General features: G+C 39.9%; 1 protein-coding gene across 2 annotated transcripts in view; it reads right to left on the bottom strand.

The window, feature by feature from the left end:
• LOC137619602 (tetratricopeptide repeat protein 14-like) overlaps positions 1-19,608 on the bottom strand; it is a 78,109-nt gene that overhangs the window by 32,295 nt on the left and 26,206 nt on the right. Inside the window, exons 7-11 of one of the 2 annotated variants that reach the window (XM_068349784.1) lie at positions 14,221-14,361; positions 12,683-12,874; positions 6,450-6,572; positions 3,087-3,194; positions 2,543-2,635 (exon numbers count right to left, since the gene is read on the bottom strand). In XM_068349784.1, coding sequence (XP_068205885.1) covers positions 2,543-2,635; positions 3,087-3,194; positions 6,450-6,572; positions 12,683-12,874; positions 14,221-14,361 — 657 coding nt within the window. The remainder of the gene's footprint in view (positions 1-2,542; positions 2,636-3,086; positions 3,195-6,449; positions 6,573-12,682; positions 12,875-14,220; positions 14,362-19,608) is intronic. The other variant, XM_068349785.1, reaches the window with a different exon arrangement.

Raw genomic sequence — 19,608 nt, 5'->3', positions numbered from 1 at the left:
AGGCGCCTCAAGCACCCTTATAGGGAGATGAGAGGCCCTTACGACGAGGCGGACGGAGGGCCTTACGGCGAGGGAGGCCAACAGCAACAGCAACAGAAGAAACCTCCGAAGAGGAGTCTCTATGAGTGTACTCTCTCGCGAACGAAAGAGAAACACTTCGTGGAAGAGACTGGTCAGCCAGTGACCTAAAAGGGGCAATCCTCCGAAGAGGAGCTCCTGCAGTTGCCCAGCCCCTTGAGCGAAACTGCAGGTGCGACCGCTCAGCACCAAGAGCATAGTCGCACGAAAAAAAGGCAAGAGAAGAACCCCCCAAAAGAGGAAAAGCTCAAGCCTGGACAGGAAAAAACTTCCCTCGGAAGGAAAGTTATCCGCCCAAGGAGGCAAGCCTCCTGACTGTTCTAAAATGAACTGGAGAGCTGTCCGTCGACACGGGAGTACTACCAGTAGAAGGAGACACGCCCCTGACGACAATACAAGGGGGGGAGGCAGCAACAGCCGAATCCCCAGGACTCAACCAGACAGCTCGCACCGTTGTTATACTACAGAAACGAACTAGATCGGTAACTGTAAAAAAATAAAACAAATAATATTAGTACACATTCATTCCCCCGGGAAGGCTCCGAAGAGGAATCCCGAGGAAAAGGAACAAGAATTACACAACAGGCACGTGCCCTCACAACCACTTACACTCGCGGAAGGAGAGCTGTAACCAAAACAGAATTATAACAATTATAATTATGTAACTATGTAATTATGTAATTTAAAAATGAATGAACACTAAAGAAAAAAACGAAAACCCCGAAAGGAATCGTTCTACAAGCTGAAAAATCAACAACTACAATTAGATTCATAAACTAATTGAGACAAAATGTACGGCGTAGCAACCCCACCCACACGGGAAGGAAGCTACAAGGGCGTAGTAAAACATAGTAAAAGGGTGAACGACCTCAAGAGAGAGAGAGAGAGAAAGACCGAAGTCAAACTCGATCGCAACCCATAAAATTAGGCCGTGGTGGCCTAACTGCCGAGGCCTCCACGTAGATATCGTACACTACACACACACATCTGAAAAGGAAACTTACTTATTCTATACTCAAATATATATACAAACATGAAAACATGTTTACATATATATTGAGTAAAAGAAAAGTAAGCGATTAAGTAAAGACAAAACAGACAATGGCTGCCAAGCGAGGACCAAGACAGAGACGTCTGTCACAGTCCGAGCCAAAAGTGAAAGTGAGTATTCACCTGTGTGTGAGGGGGAGGAGGGGTAGCTAGCTACCACTCCCCTACCCCCCCGCTAACTAGCGCGGGGGTAATACACCCTCGTTAAATTCTAATGGCTCGCCATTTCAGCTACGCTAAAAGTAATAACCCTTTGTAAATAGCGTGGTTTGTATTTCGGTTACGGAACAAAGAAAATTTATTCAGCTTTACACTATCAAAAGATGTAAGGTGCTATTTTCAATAATTTTATGCTAAGTTACATAAAATGTCAAAAAACTGGGTCTGGGGCTTTAGTGACAAATTACTGTATTTTGCATGGGGTTGGGCAATCAAGAGCTAAAACAAAGAGACAGCAAAAGAGTTTTAAATCTCATAAGTAACTTATAAAAGAAAATAAAAGGCCCTTAAATTAACCTCTATGGCCTTCTGATTTTCGAGGAATGGTATTCTGATAGTGTTAAAGATAGTTGGGATGATAAATCCCCTCATTCATGGTTTATACATAGGAAATTATATAGAAAATACAGAAAATTAGAACAAAAATAAATTTGCGATGATAAAGAAGAGGCCTTAGGAAGAAATAACGGAATAACAGAAAGCGTAGCAGTCTACTTGGGCAATATTTCAAACACTGGTAAATATAAAAGTTCCTCTAAAAATGAATACAGTAAAGCTAATTCAAAGCAGCTACATCCTTATGAAAACTATAAATTAATATAAAATTTCAACACCTGACAAAATGAGAGGTTAACCCTTTTACCCCCAAAGGACGTACTGGTACGTTTCACAAAAGCCATCCCTTTACCCCAGGGACGTACCCGTACGTCTTTGCAAAAAAATGCTATAAAATTTTTTTTTTTCATATTTTTGATAATTTTTTGAGAAAATTCAGGCATTTTCCAAGAGAATGAGACCAACCTGACCTCTCTATGACAAAAATTAAGGCTGTTAAAGCAATTTAGAAAAAAATATACTACAAAATGTGCTGTGGAAAAAATAACCCCCTGGGGGTTAAGGGTTGGAAATTTCCAAATAGCCTGGGGGTAAAAGGGTTAAACAAGTTACCCATAAACAAAAATTAGCCTGGGGGTAAAAGGGTTAAACAAGTTACCCATAAACAAAAATGCATGTCTATAGGCTTCAAACTAAATTTTTTGAAACCAGTAAATTCAATGTTGCTAGAGAATTTTTTTTTTTATTAATACTATTATTAGAAATCAATACTAACAATAAAATCCTTTAACCAACAATTCCATCAACATTCTTAAATATTACAAAGTAGACCCAAAGAAAGAAATAAAAAAAAACTTACAAGTTGAACTGTGCGTCCAATTCCTCAAGGTCCCAGAGTGTTGATTGGGTTGATGAAGTTTCCTGTTCTTTTTCTGGAATGCGTCCAAGCTTGCTGCTCATATGAGAAATAAAACATAAATGTGAAAAGTATTAACAGGAAGGCTTTACTAAAAGAGGCAATTAGTAGATTAAATATGGGGTAAAATATTACATGCCTTTCAAAGAGAAATAATAATAAACATCAGAAAAACAGAAACTTTTTAAGTAATTTGTATTTTCCACGTTATGCAAACCAAGTCCCAATTAACGAAAAGCACTTGCAACAAGTTTGAACTTGTTTATCATGAATAAACACTAAAATAGAACAAATAGAACAACAGAACTCTGAACTCAGAACACTGAATAGGTGAGCTCTCTAAAACAACACAAACAACAAAGGATAACTTATAAGACTCATCACCATCATCATCATCTCCTCCTACGCCTATATAAAATATCCAAAAGCACAAAAAAGCAGAAAAATAATACTAGAGCTTCATAACAAATAATAATATATAACTTACAGATCTAAAGCTTTCATTGCTTCCAATCCCGTACGATGGTCACTTTGTATCTCCAAACATTTTTTGTACTGCTTTTCAGCCTTCTCTAAGTCATCATCTTCCTCGAGTCTGCAATGAATCATTATTCTATGGTTTACACCAAAATTTGACAAAAGTGCAAAGTGATATAGAAAATGTTTTTGCTGAAAATGTCTCAAGGTAAGCTTTAATTCATAATACACTATCTCATACATGGTGATGGCAGCTCATGCAGAACTATAAGGTGGTACACTGTAAACATCTTTTTTAGCTGCTATTCCATTGGAGGAAGCAACACTTAAAGCAGGTTAAAAACATTTTCCCCAAGGTCATATTTGGTATTTTGAAAATACATCAGTTACGAGTGTAAATAAAGAAAAATAGTGGTCCAAAATAATAAGTAAAAATAACATAAATACTCTGTAAAATAACAAATTTCAAGTAATTTGTATTTTTCCAAGATATACCAACATAATTGGAATGGCCATTGAATTGTTAACAAGGTATTTGGTAATGACACATGGCACGAAGGGGAAGTCCTGCTCATTCGCCTGTCAAAGAATAGCCACTTTGGTCCTTAAGCCTCGGACTGGGAGAAGTGGTTGAGATGGGTAATGTAATTTATAAGACTCAAGTTTCTATAAATAAGAAAAATACAAGTGATTTTTTATTTTTTTTTGTACTCATACAAAAACATTTGATCCTTTAAAATAAGGACACTCATTGATGGAAGGCAGTTCCCTGGAACCAAACAGGATGGTTATTTTCTTTCCTGGACATGACATACTTCCTGGTCCCATATATGAGCGAGGAAGGTAACTCCAATAATCTCAGACAGTTAATCACATGAATATAGAAGCAGTAAAGGTTTTGCCAGTACTGGCTTAAATGGAAGCCAGTAAAAGGATACAGAAAACCTCGCCAGTACTGGTTTAAAAGGAAGCCAGTAGTAGGACACAGAAAACCTATCTCCCTAACATCATGACATCTACAGTGTCAAACCAGGCACATCAAGAGAATTATTTGTTAAGACACTGACCATCCTCCCTCTTGCCAGGAGAATGGAAGAGTTGCTTCTTAGCAGATGTAATCTGCAATAAATTTGCTCTGCCGTGCAACTCGCATGCATCAGATGTCCGACCACCATGCAATGGTTGTGGCTGCTGCATTCCCTTGAATGGGGAACAAGAAAGAGATAGAAGAGCCAGTCATTCTAATTCTCCTTGAGACCTATGTCAAATGTGTTACCCTAGAGAAGATGCATACCAAGTCCCATGAAGGAGCTGGAAGTGTTAACAAGTACTGACCAGCCATCTCTGGACTAAAGGAAGGGCGTCTTAGAGCCTGTAGGCCACAACTGTCAGGTACAGAGAGGCAGAGGTAACCTGAACCATCAGTCTTAACAATAAGCTCCAAGTACAAGACATGTAAATCGGAAGATTAACGACAAGCTTTGGCTTGTGAGCTATTCTTTGAGATGGCAGAGGTACACACTGACCATAGGAATATCTGCTCTAACCAAACTAGAAGGAACAGTGTCTGGACAATTTCTAATTTCCTGCTGTGGCTAAGAAGAAGGCTGTGCAAGAGGGCAAGTCCCTTTCATAGTAGCACTGTAGTACCCTGATATAACACTAGATATCTTCATGTCAACCTATATGGATGAAAAGAATTAAAAAGGTCTCAAAATGATGTTCGAGACCAATTGAAACGGGGTCTTCATACCATAGTCTGTGAGGTGACGGAGGCAACAAAATCCCCTTCCCTCAAAAAACTGACATGATAAAGTGCCTGAAACTCTCCTACTTCCTTGATGATGAAGAGAAGAGACAATCTTGAAGGAAAAATTCCTATACAGTAATGCCCTCCTCAGGTTAGACGTAGGCATGTGTGGAAGTGCCCTGAGGACAAGGACCATCCAACTATGAATTCCAAGTTCCAAGATAGGCAAGACGGCTTGAAGCTTCCTTCAACCATGGATCAATCCCAAAGGAGGGGGGTTTCACATAATACCGAGGATACTCCTCTTCTCCAATTCTCTTGCCAAGGCAGCAAAGAGAGTCTCGAAGGAAAGACCCTATGATGACCCCCTCAGGTACCAGAAGGAGCAAGTCCCAGGGTAGGCAAGACTAATTGAAGCTGCCATGCTGCTTCTAGTATGGACCATTACCCCGAGGAGGAGAGATCTAAACTCTACCGAGTAGCTTCCTTGGCACAGGCAGGCAAGTAAGTCCGTGATCTGGTGAAAAGTATATTGGCAAGAGACATATCTACAACCCCTATTGTAGAGTATCTCTCTCTCGTGACCTACCTGAGACCTAGCAATACAAGATATGACTCTTGGGATTAGCATGACTAAAAAAAGAAGAAAAAAAAACACACAAACACACACACAAACTAAATAATGAGGTCTATAAACGAACTGCATGGAAACTGTGACACCCTATAACATAGTGGTAATGTAATATTCAATATGAAGAGATTTTGAATAATTTAAGAAAATTAAATAAAACAAATCTGTTATTCGTACTGTATGTGCGCATGATTGTAATACGGTTTCGTGACCTTGAGATCAGCTGATGCCTATCGAGATTAAATCAAAAGTAATTGTTGATTATTGAAATGCTCAAACAATTGAAAAATAGAATATAAACAGGCTTCAATGGACCACAATTAAACACAATAATGTCTAATGAAAAATGAAGGCTTAATAATGAACTAAAAACTAAATACTATATGAAGCTTTAAAATTGAACTACCCATACGCCTGCACACACACACGCACAGAGAAAGAGTGAGAACGTATTTGCACAATAACTAATAATAATGGCTATAAACGAACAGTATGAAAACTGTGATATCCAGTAAAATGTTGGTACAGATGCAATATTCATCATGAAAATATTTTGAAAAAATTAAGAAATTATATAAAGTACTGTAAAAACTACGCCATAGGTATGTGCGCAATCTTTCAATACAGTAGTGGGACCTTCACATCAGCTGATGGTAACCAAAGGTAAATAAAAAAATTAAGTAATTCTAGATTGTTAAAATGCTTCCGAAAAAGAAAAATAGAATAAAAAAATGCTTTAATAGAGCATATATCCTATGAAATAAGAAAATGAAATAATGATATACAGCAAGAAAATATTGATAAAATATGACTTAGATGATTGCTGAGTCATGACGCGTCATAATAAATCTACGGAAACTTCACTTTTTAAGTTTGACATACATACAAATCAATTTCCGACGCATCTCTCAGTCCCTATCTCGGTCGTAAGTCGACGACAACCTGTATTAATAACAGCATAAGGTCAAGATGAATATTTAGGGTGAACTCACCGTTTTCCATATTCCACAAGTGTTTCACAAATGTAATTTCTGGCATTGCAGTGATTAGGATTATACTTCAGTGCTTGTTCAAAATCATCGATGGCTTTTTCGAATTTTCCCAAATTGCCTAACCTAGGGGAAGAAATAATCATAAGCATTAAAATCAAATGGAAAAAACTACACTTGAAATATATATGAACATTATGTGCATGTAATACCCAAGGAGACAGAAGTAAATAAATTGAAAATGCTTTTAAAATTTCAGTCATTGTAATAGCTATAAAAATCAACTCTGAAAATTCCATTATCAAAATAATTTTCTCAAGGAAAAGGAAATCACATAAAAAAACAGCAGTTTACACACATATTCAACCCTCATTTGGGCAGTAATTAGCCTTCCTTTCATTACGAATAGTATCAGTGTTTTTTAACCCTTTTACCCCCAAAGGACGTACTGGTACGTTTCACAAAAGCCATCCCTTTACCCCAATGGACGTACCGCTACGTCCTTGCAAAAAAATGCCATAAAAATTATTTTTTTTCATATTTCTGATAATTTTTTGAGAAAATTCAGGCATTTTCCAAGAGAATGAGACCAACCTGACCTCTCTATGACAAAAACTAAGGCTGTTAGAGCAATTTAAAAAAAAATATACTGCAAAATGTGCTGGGAAAAAAATAACCCCTTGGGGGTTAAGGGTTGGAAATTTCCAAATAGCCTGGGGGTAAAAGGATTAAGGAATATAACAAATTTGGAAATAATTTTTATTTTTCCTAACTATACAAACCTGGAGCTCTTTACACTGGATATATTTCGGCGATAGCTGAAACTAGCTGCTGAGCTTTTTACCAGGTATAATTACCCTCCACGAGCTAGCAGTGAGGAGAGCGGGTAATAAACCAGGACTCCGTAAATAAGCTCCTACAAACGCATCCTATTTTACAGTTTACTCTAAAAAATTACCAGAAGACCTTCTCCCTGCTCAAAACTAAGGATTTTTTACCTAATTTCAAGGATTTTGAAATTTTTGTACATAAAGTTAACGTTACCTAGTACACACAACCATTGTGAAAGTGATTTACTGCAGACATATTTTGTACTTAATATCTGTACATCTACAATGTGTAATGACATATTCAAGAAGAAGAATTGTGAATGATACGGTCTCCATTACCTTCCTCATGAAATATGTCCCTTTCTCAGTTACTGGTGGATTGCACTAATGAAAAGAAAAAGATAATAAAAACAATAAAAAAAAAGTTTGTTACAAAATTAACACCACTGAGGCAGCAATTACTTTCAATAAAATAATATTAATGATAATAATAATAATATTAGTAATGATAATAATAATAATAAAAGCAATTTGGCAATTCAGACAAGTAATAAGCAACTGCAATGATCAGTGTTGCCAGATTGTTGTACTATGAAGCTTCAAAATGTTGTAAAATCATTAGAAAATCAACTATTCATTGAAAATGATGTACATATGGACTAAAAATTTGTACAAATTCACTAATTAAATAAAAATGTCGTAGGTCGTACAGCACTCGTTCATACATCTGGCAGTGTTGGCAATAATCATACCGTAGTTTTATTCCTTGCCAACAGATGGCATTACCCGTAAGTCAGAGAGCTGATCAGCTGATGTTTATAAAGAAAGTCACAGCATTTGAGATTAGATTGCTTTCATTTTTATGAATTCATTTTTAAAGCACCGGTAATGATACAAGAATACCAGCATTAAAATAAGGATGCATGGGTTAGTGAGCGTCAGAGGGAAGATCAACCTAGGAATACGGGAGGTCTCAAACTTCAACTGCAATGTATAAGATGCAGGACAATGTTTTGAGCCAAAATTTTGGAAAAAAAAAAAAAAGTGCGTCCTACATGCCATCCAATATGGTAATCTCTGGAAACCACTTCCAGTGAAGACAGGGAGAAGGATTCAAACCTGATGCTGTGGACAGTGGCATTTTGTATCTATGAACTCAGACTCAAAACTAAGGGCGACCTCATTCCTTCCTTCGGAATGTCCAGTGATGTACAAAATGCTGTGAAGTTCGTACACTCGCTTCACCAATCTTAAACTTTGCAAGAAAAGTCTCCAGAATAAAATCTCTGTCTGATGACCTTCTCGTTAAATTTCAAGTTTTGAGAAATTTGGCAACAATTTTTTTTTTTTTTTTTGCAGAGATTGGTTCAATATACTTTAGTATGCATAAGTGCAGGCTTTTAGCAGTAATTCTACTCAACACTAGGGATCATAAGAACATATTCAACACATTTCAGGGTTATTTACAAAGCAGTGGTGAGCCCCTTCCCAAAAATCCAGAAATATATAAATATATACACCAAATGCCCACACGAGTAAGGCGTTACTAGCACTACATATTCCAATCTGCGCATTTTCTAGGTATATTTTACGCTTTAGGCATATATAGTTATTTTTCCGACACTTTGCATTTTTCAGCATAACCATGACAATTGTAAATAGATACACAAGGAGACAAAAAATACAATGAATATAACTTAGATAAAAATGCAGCAAATGTTTATTTACGATACCATTGAGAAAACAAAATAACAATCTCTTCCTGAAGGAATCAGAAAATAGTGCTCTTGAAGTTTACGGAATACTCAAATAAATATCTTTCCCTCAAATTTTTAAGGAAAAGTAAATATATAGGTACTCTGGTCAGAGAAATAGTGTGTAAGAGACCAGATGTGCTTGCGTATGAAAAAAAAATATAGTTTTAGACATAAAACCATTTGTTTTCACTAAAATCTACTTGAAACATGAAATATAGACATTCCCCTAGACAAAAATGCCATAATCTGAGTCACAAGCCACCACTTAACAGGGAGACAAAATCAGTATTGTCAAACAAGGTACATCGGAAAAAATATTTGGCAAGAAAACAACCTATCCTCTCTTTCGCCAAGAGGATGAACGACTTGATCCTCGTTTGCAAGAAAGATTCCCCGTCACGTAACTCACCAGTGTCAAACATAAGAGTGTGTAAAAGTAAAGACTGACATCATTCTACAACTCCTTAAGACTTATGCCAAATGCTTTACCCAAGATGAGATGCATTCTATTCCCATAAGGGATGCCACTTCATAAGGCCCAACAAGGGGTCCAAAGAATTGTGGGCGATGTTTGTATGGTAAAGAGGCAGAAGTGGTCCAAAACCTTCAGATTTAAACCTTCATCTCCAAGTATGCAGAAAGGTACACTGTAAGGCTACTGACAGGGCTAGACTTGTGAGTTCTTTCTTGAGATGGCAGAAGTACGCATTGACCAAATTTAAATCTGCAAGAAAGCCAGCTCAATAAGCTAGAAGGAACAGTGTCCAGAGATTTCATTACTGTTCCTGCTGGGACTAATGAGAAGACTGCAACACTCCAGCTTGAGGTGTCTAGTCCTCCTCAAGTAGAACTGCAGGGCCCTCACGTGACACCAAGCTTCTTTGCATCAACTTACTCAAAAGGAATAGGATCAAGAAGGTCCTCAACTGGTGTTTAAGACCAACTAGTACTGGATCTACATTACAGTCTGTGAGATGACAGAGGCAAGAGCATACCAATTCCTCAAAGTTTGACATGAAAAGTAGTCTAAAACTCTCTGACTCTTTTACTGGCGTAGAGATGAAAAACATTCTTGAGGGAAAGATCCCTATATGTCCTCCTTGTTAGCATCTGTGTGTGTGTGGAAGTGCCCTGAGAAAACAGACCCTCCCATCCTGGGACTTAAGTTCCAGAATAGGCAAGTGTGATCGAAGCTCCCTTTGACCATGGACCAATTCCTTATGGAAGAGGAATCAACACAATACTGAGGAGCCTCTTCTATTTTCTTTCCAAAGCATAGAATAGTCTTGAGGGAAAGACCCTATGATCCTCTTCTCAGGTAGCAGGAAGCGTGTGCATCAATTACGAGAATAAGAATCATCACACTCTATGATTTGAGTCCCAGGGTAGATTAGACTGCTCGAAGTTCTTTCCAAGGAACCCCAACTCTGACGAGGAACTTCATCAGCATAGGCAGGCGAGGAAGTCTGTGATCTGATGGAAAGACCTACCTAGGTGAGAGCAGAATGGGACACCTCTCGACTTACCACCACCTAAGTGTCCTAAGGAATGTGCAGGTTCTCGATCAAGGGGGACCATTTCCTGGTGACAGTATATCAGAAATATCTTCCATATTTGGCTCACTGTCTAGCTGACTGAATCCTGGGGAAATGATCACTGGGTAAGCTCCACTACTCCCTCCCAAAGGAGGACAGCATCTTCAAAGAAAGCATACACTCCACCCTTACCTGGCCTATGGTACTGTACTAGTAATTCATGTGTGTGAAACTGCTTGTAGATTGATCAGCAGAAGAGCTCTATTACTCCTTCCTGATGGAGACTATCAGCTCTTAAAGGGTAAGGAAACTCCACCTATCTCATATTCATCTAGCCAATTGAGTCGGTGTTGGTTACCAGCCTGGACTGTTCACCTGCATCCAATCCAGGGGAAAAAATAATTATATCAGTCTCCCAAACTAATCGATCAACCGTGACAGTACCAGTCGAAGGGTGTCTCTCAGGAAGCTTAGACGGGCTTCCCAAGGCCCAGTCTATTCCTCTTATGTCACTACAAGGTAGGAGCAATACTTACCTTTACCTGGCCTATGAATCTTGCGTGAACCCTAAAGTAAATGTCAGGAGGTGAGATATGTCATTTCATCCCAATGAAGAATGAAGCATGCTAAATTCTTACGAAAGGCCCCAACACAACTACTAATATTTATTTCTTCTAGGAAATGTCTGAAGAAGAGGATTAGAGGAGGAAGGAGCTGGTAAAGTGGAATATGGAGAGCAAACCTGCATCTTCTCCCCTTACCAACTGCTCTTCCTTACTACTAGAAGTGGTTCAGCAGTTCCTACTTATCACAAACATGTGTCCTACCCTTCTGAGTTTGCCCATACAGGAATTGCAAAGGGAAAAATTACCAGGTGAACATTCCTATGTAATTCGTCCTTTACCTGGGTGTGAGACCAAAATTTCCTCAATCCTGATCCTAAAATTGCAATAAGAGAGAGGAGCAGCCTTGATCTTGTCCATCAAAGACTCTGATGAGGTCATTCCATGCGGCTCTAGCTTGACTTTCGGGTGGACATTTATCTGAACACCTGAGGAATTATAAAGAATGAAGACTTCCTCTCTGGAGACTGAGTATGGTGTAAAAGTTCTAACTGAACTGGGTCTGACAAATACTGGTTCAACCCAGAGTGTATTAGTATGCCTCATGTTCTGTGAAGAGCCGATGGAAGAGGAATAGAGGAGGTCATAAAAGACTTTCAGCACCAATGCATGAGCTCCTTATCAGCACAGAGTATGCATAAGGCTAAGACAGTCCTCCTGTATCTATACAAGAATGGGGAAGGGGGGTGCATACACCCTAACCTACCCTGGACTAAGTTCCGTTGTTCAGTTTAAGTAGGACTGCTCACCTGCACATAATCGCTTGACCTAGTCTGAAGGTAACAGTTAGCAGAAGTTGGCAGAGGAGGAAGAGAGGCCAAACTTCCTCTACTGTGCCTTGCTAACAATTTTTCTCTGCAGTCATAGAGGAGTCATGGTCTGGACAAATGATAATGACTGCATTCCCACGGCAAAGAAGCTTAACGCTCTTCACTACACTGGGGGTTTTGTCACAAAGGTAACACTGGGAACACTCACTGACACTGCACTACAAGGGTCACCACCCCAGCGAACTGTTAGCAGCAGGTGTGGTCACTCATTGAATAATATTCATTACCGGGCATGCAGTTGAAGACGAAAATGATCCAAATCTGGTTAACTCCCTCCAAAGGCAAAAAAACTACCATGAAAGGAAACAAGTTGCTTTGGGTCACTTCCACTACACATGCCTCAAAAGGTTTGTATTCTAATATGAACAAAATTCACTTCCCCTTATACAGTACTCACCTTTCAGTGCAGTTCTACTTTTACAAGTGAGAGTGCTCACAAAAAGAAAACAATATTCCTCACAAATGAAAGTGAAAAAAATAAACCCAAAGATCGAGAGATCTGGGAAACAGTGTCGGTATTCATTACAGCCAATGACAAAAAGTGGCTATTCTACCTTGTTAATGATTAAATGGCTGAAGTCATACCTATCTTGAAAGGCGAAAGGTTAGTAATTACGTAGGAGTATAGAATCCTTAATATATACTGTAGGACTGTACTTACAAAGCTCCCTTCGCAACATATGCTTCAACATTTTCCTCATCAATATCTAAAGCTTTGGTCAGACACTGGAAAGCCTCTTCTGTTTGGCCATTTCTAAAGTAGGTAACTCCATCTTTAACAGATTTATGGGCCCAGTGTGTCATTTGGGCTTTCCTTAAGGATCTATACATTTCCTTATCTTGGAACTTTCCTCTGAAATTTAGTAAAAATTTTCAAAAAGAGTGTCTGTTGTTAAAGTTTGCCCATCTTCAGTAAATAACTAATTTTCATTACAATAGACAGTACATAAATAATATAAATCCTAACTACTATATTTCAATAACAACACATTACATATATACAAAATATATCACATGTATATCCAACAAACACATGACAGCAATTTACAAATATCACCACTCTCTATTCTTCTACATATGTACCTGAGAATTTTACGTCTAATAGGATCTAATTGTGTTTTATTATAGCAATTGTGTTCAAAAAAGGTTTCTCAAAGTTACTGACCACAAAAGGAATGAGCTATGCTAAATGAAAAAAGGGTGTCTCACAAGTAAATAAACTAAAGTACTCCTTTTTCTAATAACATAACAATTCAGGCAAATAAATGTTAATAGACTACAATCTTTGATGATTAGTCAATATGTAAGGAACATTTTGATTACCAGTATCAGAATTAAATTAAGCTACACATGCTAGATTAGTGTAGGTGAAATCTAAAATAGTTAGCAATTCTAAAAACATTAGACACCCCAGATGAATAATACCAAAAATAACAAATTCTATAAGTATATTAAAGTGTCCTTTAAAATAAGAGAACATCTTAGCAAAGCTGGAATGGTCAATGAACCCTTTTAATGAGGTAGTTAACAACATGTGGTGAGATACGGGCAAGTAACCCAGCAAACTTTCCTGTCAAAGATTCTTCACATTTGACCTTCGACTCAGGATTGAGAGGGGAGGAGGTTGAGATGGAAAATTTAATTCTAAACGACTCAGATTTGTATAACTAAGAAACATCACTGCCTCGTGACTGCTGGGCTAGAGTTGAAGTCCCGCTCTAGCTCGATAGTTTCTTGTAGTGTCTGCAACTCTACCATACTTGTGAGCTAAGGAAGGAGGATTTGGGAGAGCCTATAGGTCTACCAGCTAAGTCATTAGCAGCCATTACCTGGCCTTTCCTGGTCTTAGCCTGGGTGGAGAATGGGCTTGGATGCTGATCATAAGGATACAGTATATGGTCAGTGTCTAGGGCATTGTCACTGTCCCGTCTCTCTACCATTCATGAGTGACCTTTTAACCTTTAAAAATACAAATCCATCTTTAAAAAATTTTTGTTCCTACGCATATACAGACCTTTCGTTCTTCAAAATACAGACTGCTTTTCCCCAAAGTGAAAAGTCTGACAGAAAAGTGGGTGGGGTACTCAGCCATACGAATCACCTTGTCAACTAATTCAATGGCCGTCCAGCTTTGCTGAAGACATTTCCTATTTCAATGGATAAAGGGTTTAGACATGCATAGGAGCAATAAAAACTTACCTAAGAGTTGTCATTAACGATGAATGGTGATATAAGTCAATGCCTAACTTCCCAGCTAGATGCTTGACTGATCTTGGATTATTGAAAGTCTTTAATCTTCTTAATGCTTGAGAATATGAAACTTTTCTACTCTCTATTAACCTGTAAAGATATTCTTTATTCAATGTTTACTATAAATGACTACAAAAATTAAATTATCAAAACTTAAAGATTCACCAATAAACAAAAATTAATTTTTACAAAATAAATTTTTCAAAGAAACCATCAACCATCTATGTACGCATATGTGGTCATCAAACGTTCCTTCAACTCTACTGTATTTTATCCAAAAATAATATTAATCCACTAGTAGTACACTGCAAGTTCTTCCGGGATACAGTACTTAAATCCTTTCATCACAACAGGAAAATAAATAGCCCATCAAAGATTTGGTTTATGTGAAACATGGTTGTTGGATGACACAAAGTTTTTAATCAAACTAAATTAATTTTTTCATACAAACTCATCAAACTTAAATTGAGTTTCTTCCAACCATCACTTCAGTTTTTTTTTTTTTTCTTGTCCAGATCTCATGAAAAGTGATGACCAAGGATATTCGTCTTATGTCAAATAATAAATCAATAACAACTGCAGGCTATAACAGGTACTCAGACACTAGCTACTGCAGTGTCTTGACATAAAAGGTCATCAACAAGGGCTAAGTGAGGGCTGGGACAATAGATGGGAGTAGAAAGAGTGGAGACTGGAGTCTATGGGATGAGCACCTAGAAGAGGGATATCCTACTGGAGTCTATGGGATGATCATCTGGAAGAGGGATATCCTGAAGGTGCAAATGACAATAAGGCCTTCCACAGCTGAAATGGAGAGAATGGCAGGCAAAGCTTCATGAGATATAAGGTTCTACCTGTTAAGTCATCAGCATCCACTGCCTTGTTTTGCCAGGTCTCACATGTTAAAGAGAGGGAGCTATGGTGCAGGTCATATGCACACAAGTTCAATCTCTAGGACATTGTTCCTTGCTTCTACTGCTCATTGGAAATCTTCAAACAATGATTCCTGGTGCTGCATGCACTGATGGAATACCATATCCCTCTCTGTTATAAAAGCAAGACTATGGCTCTGTGGACACTCCAGTCCATGAATGTTGGCAAATAAATGATTGATGGGTTTTGATGAAATTAACTGCACAGAAATACCACACAATATACCGTAAGGTACAAATAATGACATGAATGACATAAAAATAGTTATCTTTGATCTAATCATAGTCAGTGCAATTTTTTTAGAATTATAAGCATCCTTATTTCCCTTCATCCCCATAATTATTATTATTATCACTTGCGAAGCTACAACCCTAGTTGGAAAAGCAGGATGCTATAAGCCCAGGGGCTCCAACAGGGAAAATAGCCCAGTGAGGGAAGGAAACAAGGAAAAATGTTATTTTCATTAGTAAAATAAATTTTTGAATATACTTACCCGATAATCATGTAGCTGTCAACTCCGTTGCCCGACAGAATTCTACGGAAGGGATACGCCAGCGATCGCTATACAAGAGGGGGGTGTACTCACAAGCGCCACCTGTGGCCAGGTACTGCAGTACTTCTTGTTGACACCACTTCAATTTTTCCTCGGTCCACTGGTTCTATGGGGAGGAAGGGTGGGTCAATTAAATCATGATTATCGGGTAAGTATATTCAAAAATTTATTTTACTAATGAAAATAACATTTTTCAATATTAAACTTACCCGATAATCATGTAGCTGATTCACACCCAGGGAGGTGGGTGAAAACCAGTGTACATGTATATCAAGAAGCTAAGTATCCCGTATTTCATATTATCAGTTATTCAAAATAACAATGAAATTACAAGTACCTGGTAAGGAAGTCGACTTGAGCCATTACTCTGCCTTAAATAAGTTCGTCTTCCTTACTGAGCGCAGCGTTCCTCTTAGGAGGCTGAACAACTCTAAGGTGCTGAAGTATCAAGGGCTGCAACCCATACTAAAGGACCTCATCACAACCTTTAACCTCGGCGCTTCTCAAGAAAGAATTGACCACCCGCCAAATCAATAAGGATGTGGAAGGCTTCTTAGCCGACCGTACAACCCATAAAAAGTATTCAAGAGAAAGGTTAAAAGGTTATGGGATTATGGGAATGTAGTGGCTGAGCCCTCGCCTACTACTGCATTCGTTGCTACGAATGGTCCCAGGGTGTAGCAGTACTCGTAAAGAGACTGGACATCTTTGAGATAGAATGATGCGAACACTGACTTGCTTCTCCAATAGGTTGCATCCATAACACTCTGCAGAGAATGGTTCTGTTTGAAGGCCACTGAAGTAGCCACAGCTCCCACTTCATGTGTCCTTACCTTCAGCAAAGCAAGGTCTTCTTCCTTCAGATGAGAATGTGCTTCTCTAATCAGAAGCCTGAATAGTAAGAAACTGAGTTCTTAGAACTTGGGAAAGAAGGTTTCTTGATAGCACACCATAAGGCTTCTGATTGTCCTCGTAAAGGTTAAGACCTTTTTAGATAGTACCTAAGAGCTCTAACTGGGCAAAGTACTCTCTCCAGTTCATTCCCCACCAAGTTGGACAGGCTTGGGATCTCGAACGACTTAGGCCAAGGACGTGAAGGAAGCTCGTTTAGCAAAAACCGAGCTGCAAGGAACATGTAGCCGTTTCAGATGTGAAAACAATGATCCTGCTGAAGGCGTGGATCTCACTTACTCTTCTAGCTGTTGTCAAGCACACGAAGAAAAGAGTTTTTAATGTGAGGTCCTAAAAAGAGGCTGATTGGAGAGGTTCAAATCTTGATGACATAAGGAACCTTAGGACCACGTCTAGATTCCAGCCTGGAGTGGACAACCGACGTTCCTTTGAGGTCTCAAAAGACCTAGGGAGGTCCTGTAGATCTTTGTTGGTGGAAAGATCCAAGCCTCTGTGGCGGAAAACCGCTGCCAACATACTTCTGTAACCCTTGATCGTAGGAGCTGAAAGGGATCTTACTTTCCTTAGATGTAACAGGAAGTCAGCAATCTGGGTTACAGTGGTACTGGTTGAGGAAACTGCATTGGTCTTGTACCAGCTACGGAAGACTTCCCTTTGAGACTGATAGATTCTGAGAGTGGATGTTCTCCTTGCTCTGGCAAACGCTCTGGCTGCCTCCTTCGAAAAGTCCCTAGCTCTTGAGAGTCTTTCGAAAGTCTGAAGGCAGTCAGACGAAGAGCGTGGAGGTTTGGGTGTACCTTCTTTACGTGAGGTTGACGTAGAAGGTTCACTCCTAGAGGAAGAGTCCTGGGAATGTCGACCAGCCATTGCAGTACCTCTATGAACCATTCTCTCGCGGGCCAGAGCGGAGCCAATCCACGTCAGCCGTGTCCCTTTGCGAGAGGAGAACTTCTGAAGTACCCTGTTGACAATCTAAAACGGCGGGAATGCATACAGGTCGAGATGGGACCAATCCAGCAGAAAAGCATCCACGTGAACTGCTGCTGGGTCTGGAATCGGAGAACAATACAACAGGAGTCTCTAGGTTATCGAGGTAGCGAACAGATCTAAGGTTGGCTGACCCCACAGGGCCCAAAGTCTGCTGCAAACACTCTTGTGAAGGGTCCACTCTGTGGGGATGACCTGACCCTTCCGGCTGAGGCGATCTGCCATGACATTCATACCGCCCTGAATGAACCTCGTTACCAGCGTGAGCTTTCGATCTTTTGACCAGATGAGGAGGTCCCTTGCGATCTAGAACAACTTCCACGAAAGAGTCCCTCCCTGCTTGAAGATGTAAGCCAGGGCTGTGGTGTTGTCAGAGTCCACCTCCACCACCTTGTTAAGCTGGAGGGACTTGAAGTTTATCAAGGCCAGAAGAACCGCCAACAACTCCTTGCAATTGATGTGAAGTGTCCTTTGCTCCTGATTCCATGTTCCCGAGCATTCCTGTCCGTCCAAAGTCGCACCCCAGCCCGTGTCTGATGCGTCCGAGAGGAGACGGCGGTCGGGTTTCTGAACAGCCAAAAGTAGACTTCCTTGAGAAGAAAGCTGTTCTTACACCACGCGAGAGAAGACCTCCTCTCTTCGGAAACAAGAACTGAGACCGTCTCTAGCGTCATGTCCTTTATCCAGTGAGCAGCTAGATGATACTGAAGGGGGGGGAGGTGGAGTCTCCCTAACACGATGAACAGGGCCAGCGATGAAAGTGTCCCTGTTAGACTCATCCACTACCTGACTGAGCATCGGTTCCTTCTCAGCATGCTCTGGATGCATTCTAGGGCTTGGAAGATCCTTGGGGCCGACGGAAAAGCCCGAAAAGCTCGACTCTGAAGATCCATACCCAGGTAGACAATGGTCTGGGATGGGACGAGCTGAGACTCCTCAAAATTGACCAGGAGGCCCAGTTCCTTGGTCAGATCCATAATCCATCTGAGAATCTCCAGACAGCGACGACTTGTGGGAGCTCTTAAAAGCCAGTCGTCTGACGGAGCCGGACACAAGATCATGGTACTGCTGCACAGTCTGTGAACTGTCAACCATGGGGAAGCGAGGAAGTACAGTGACAACCCGAAGCTGTCTAGACTGTCTGGGTCGTATAGACAACTCCTTATCGGGTTGCTGAGGTTGTCGCACTGCGTCACAACAAGTCACTTCTGCTGGTTGTTGAACGTCTTCCCAGTGACACACTGACTCCGTAAACAAAAAATCCTCTAACAAGGACTAAGCTTGGACTGCATGTCTTGCAACACAGCTCAAGGTCTATGGGAGCAGGTGTGGTAACAGACGGGGTTAGCGACTGAAGTGGAACCATTACCTTCCCTGGAAGCATGTTATGCTTAAATAAAAGTCCATAGGAGGCTACGCAGCAAAAGGCTCCTCTCCAAATGACAGAGTCCTCAAGGGAATATCAGAAGGAGGGAGAAAAGCACTTTCTCATCTACAGGGACCATATCCGAGAAAAGCTAAGTTCTCTCAGTGAGGGTTTCACTGGTGCAAAAGCAGCAGACTAGAAGGCAACGTTATGAAACTGCTTGACAGTCTAGTGAGTTGGCAACAACCAAAGATGTGTGACTGAGAAGCATGCGGTAAGGTATGCAGAGCATGCTGTATGTAGAGCATGCTGTATGCAGAGCATGCTGTATGTAGAGCATGCTGTAAGAGAAGCAGAGCATGTTGCATGGCGTGTAACATTTCTCAGAAATTCCATGACCAGTGCTAGATTGAGTAATATCGCATTACTGTCCATGAAAGTGCACTTGCCGAGGGAATTGATTTAGACTGTTTTGTTGATGAATTTGAAAGCAGGCATGATAATCGTAGAATTAAGCTGCACTAAATATACGATCTATAATCTACTTCACCTCAGGACAGGGAAACTCGCCCTGTTGGCAACACTG

Source organism: Palaemon carinicauda, chromosome 26 (assembly GCF_036898095.1).
Source record: "Palaemon carinicauda isolate YSFRI2023 chromosome 26, ASM3689809v2, whole genome shotgun sequence".
NCBI classification, from domain to species: Eukaryota; Metazoa; Arthropoda; class Malacostraca; order Decapoda; family Palaemonidae; genus Palaemon; species Palaemon carinicauda.
Note: the sequence above shows the minus strand (reverse complement) of the source record. Positions and strands in the feature narration are given on the sequence as shown.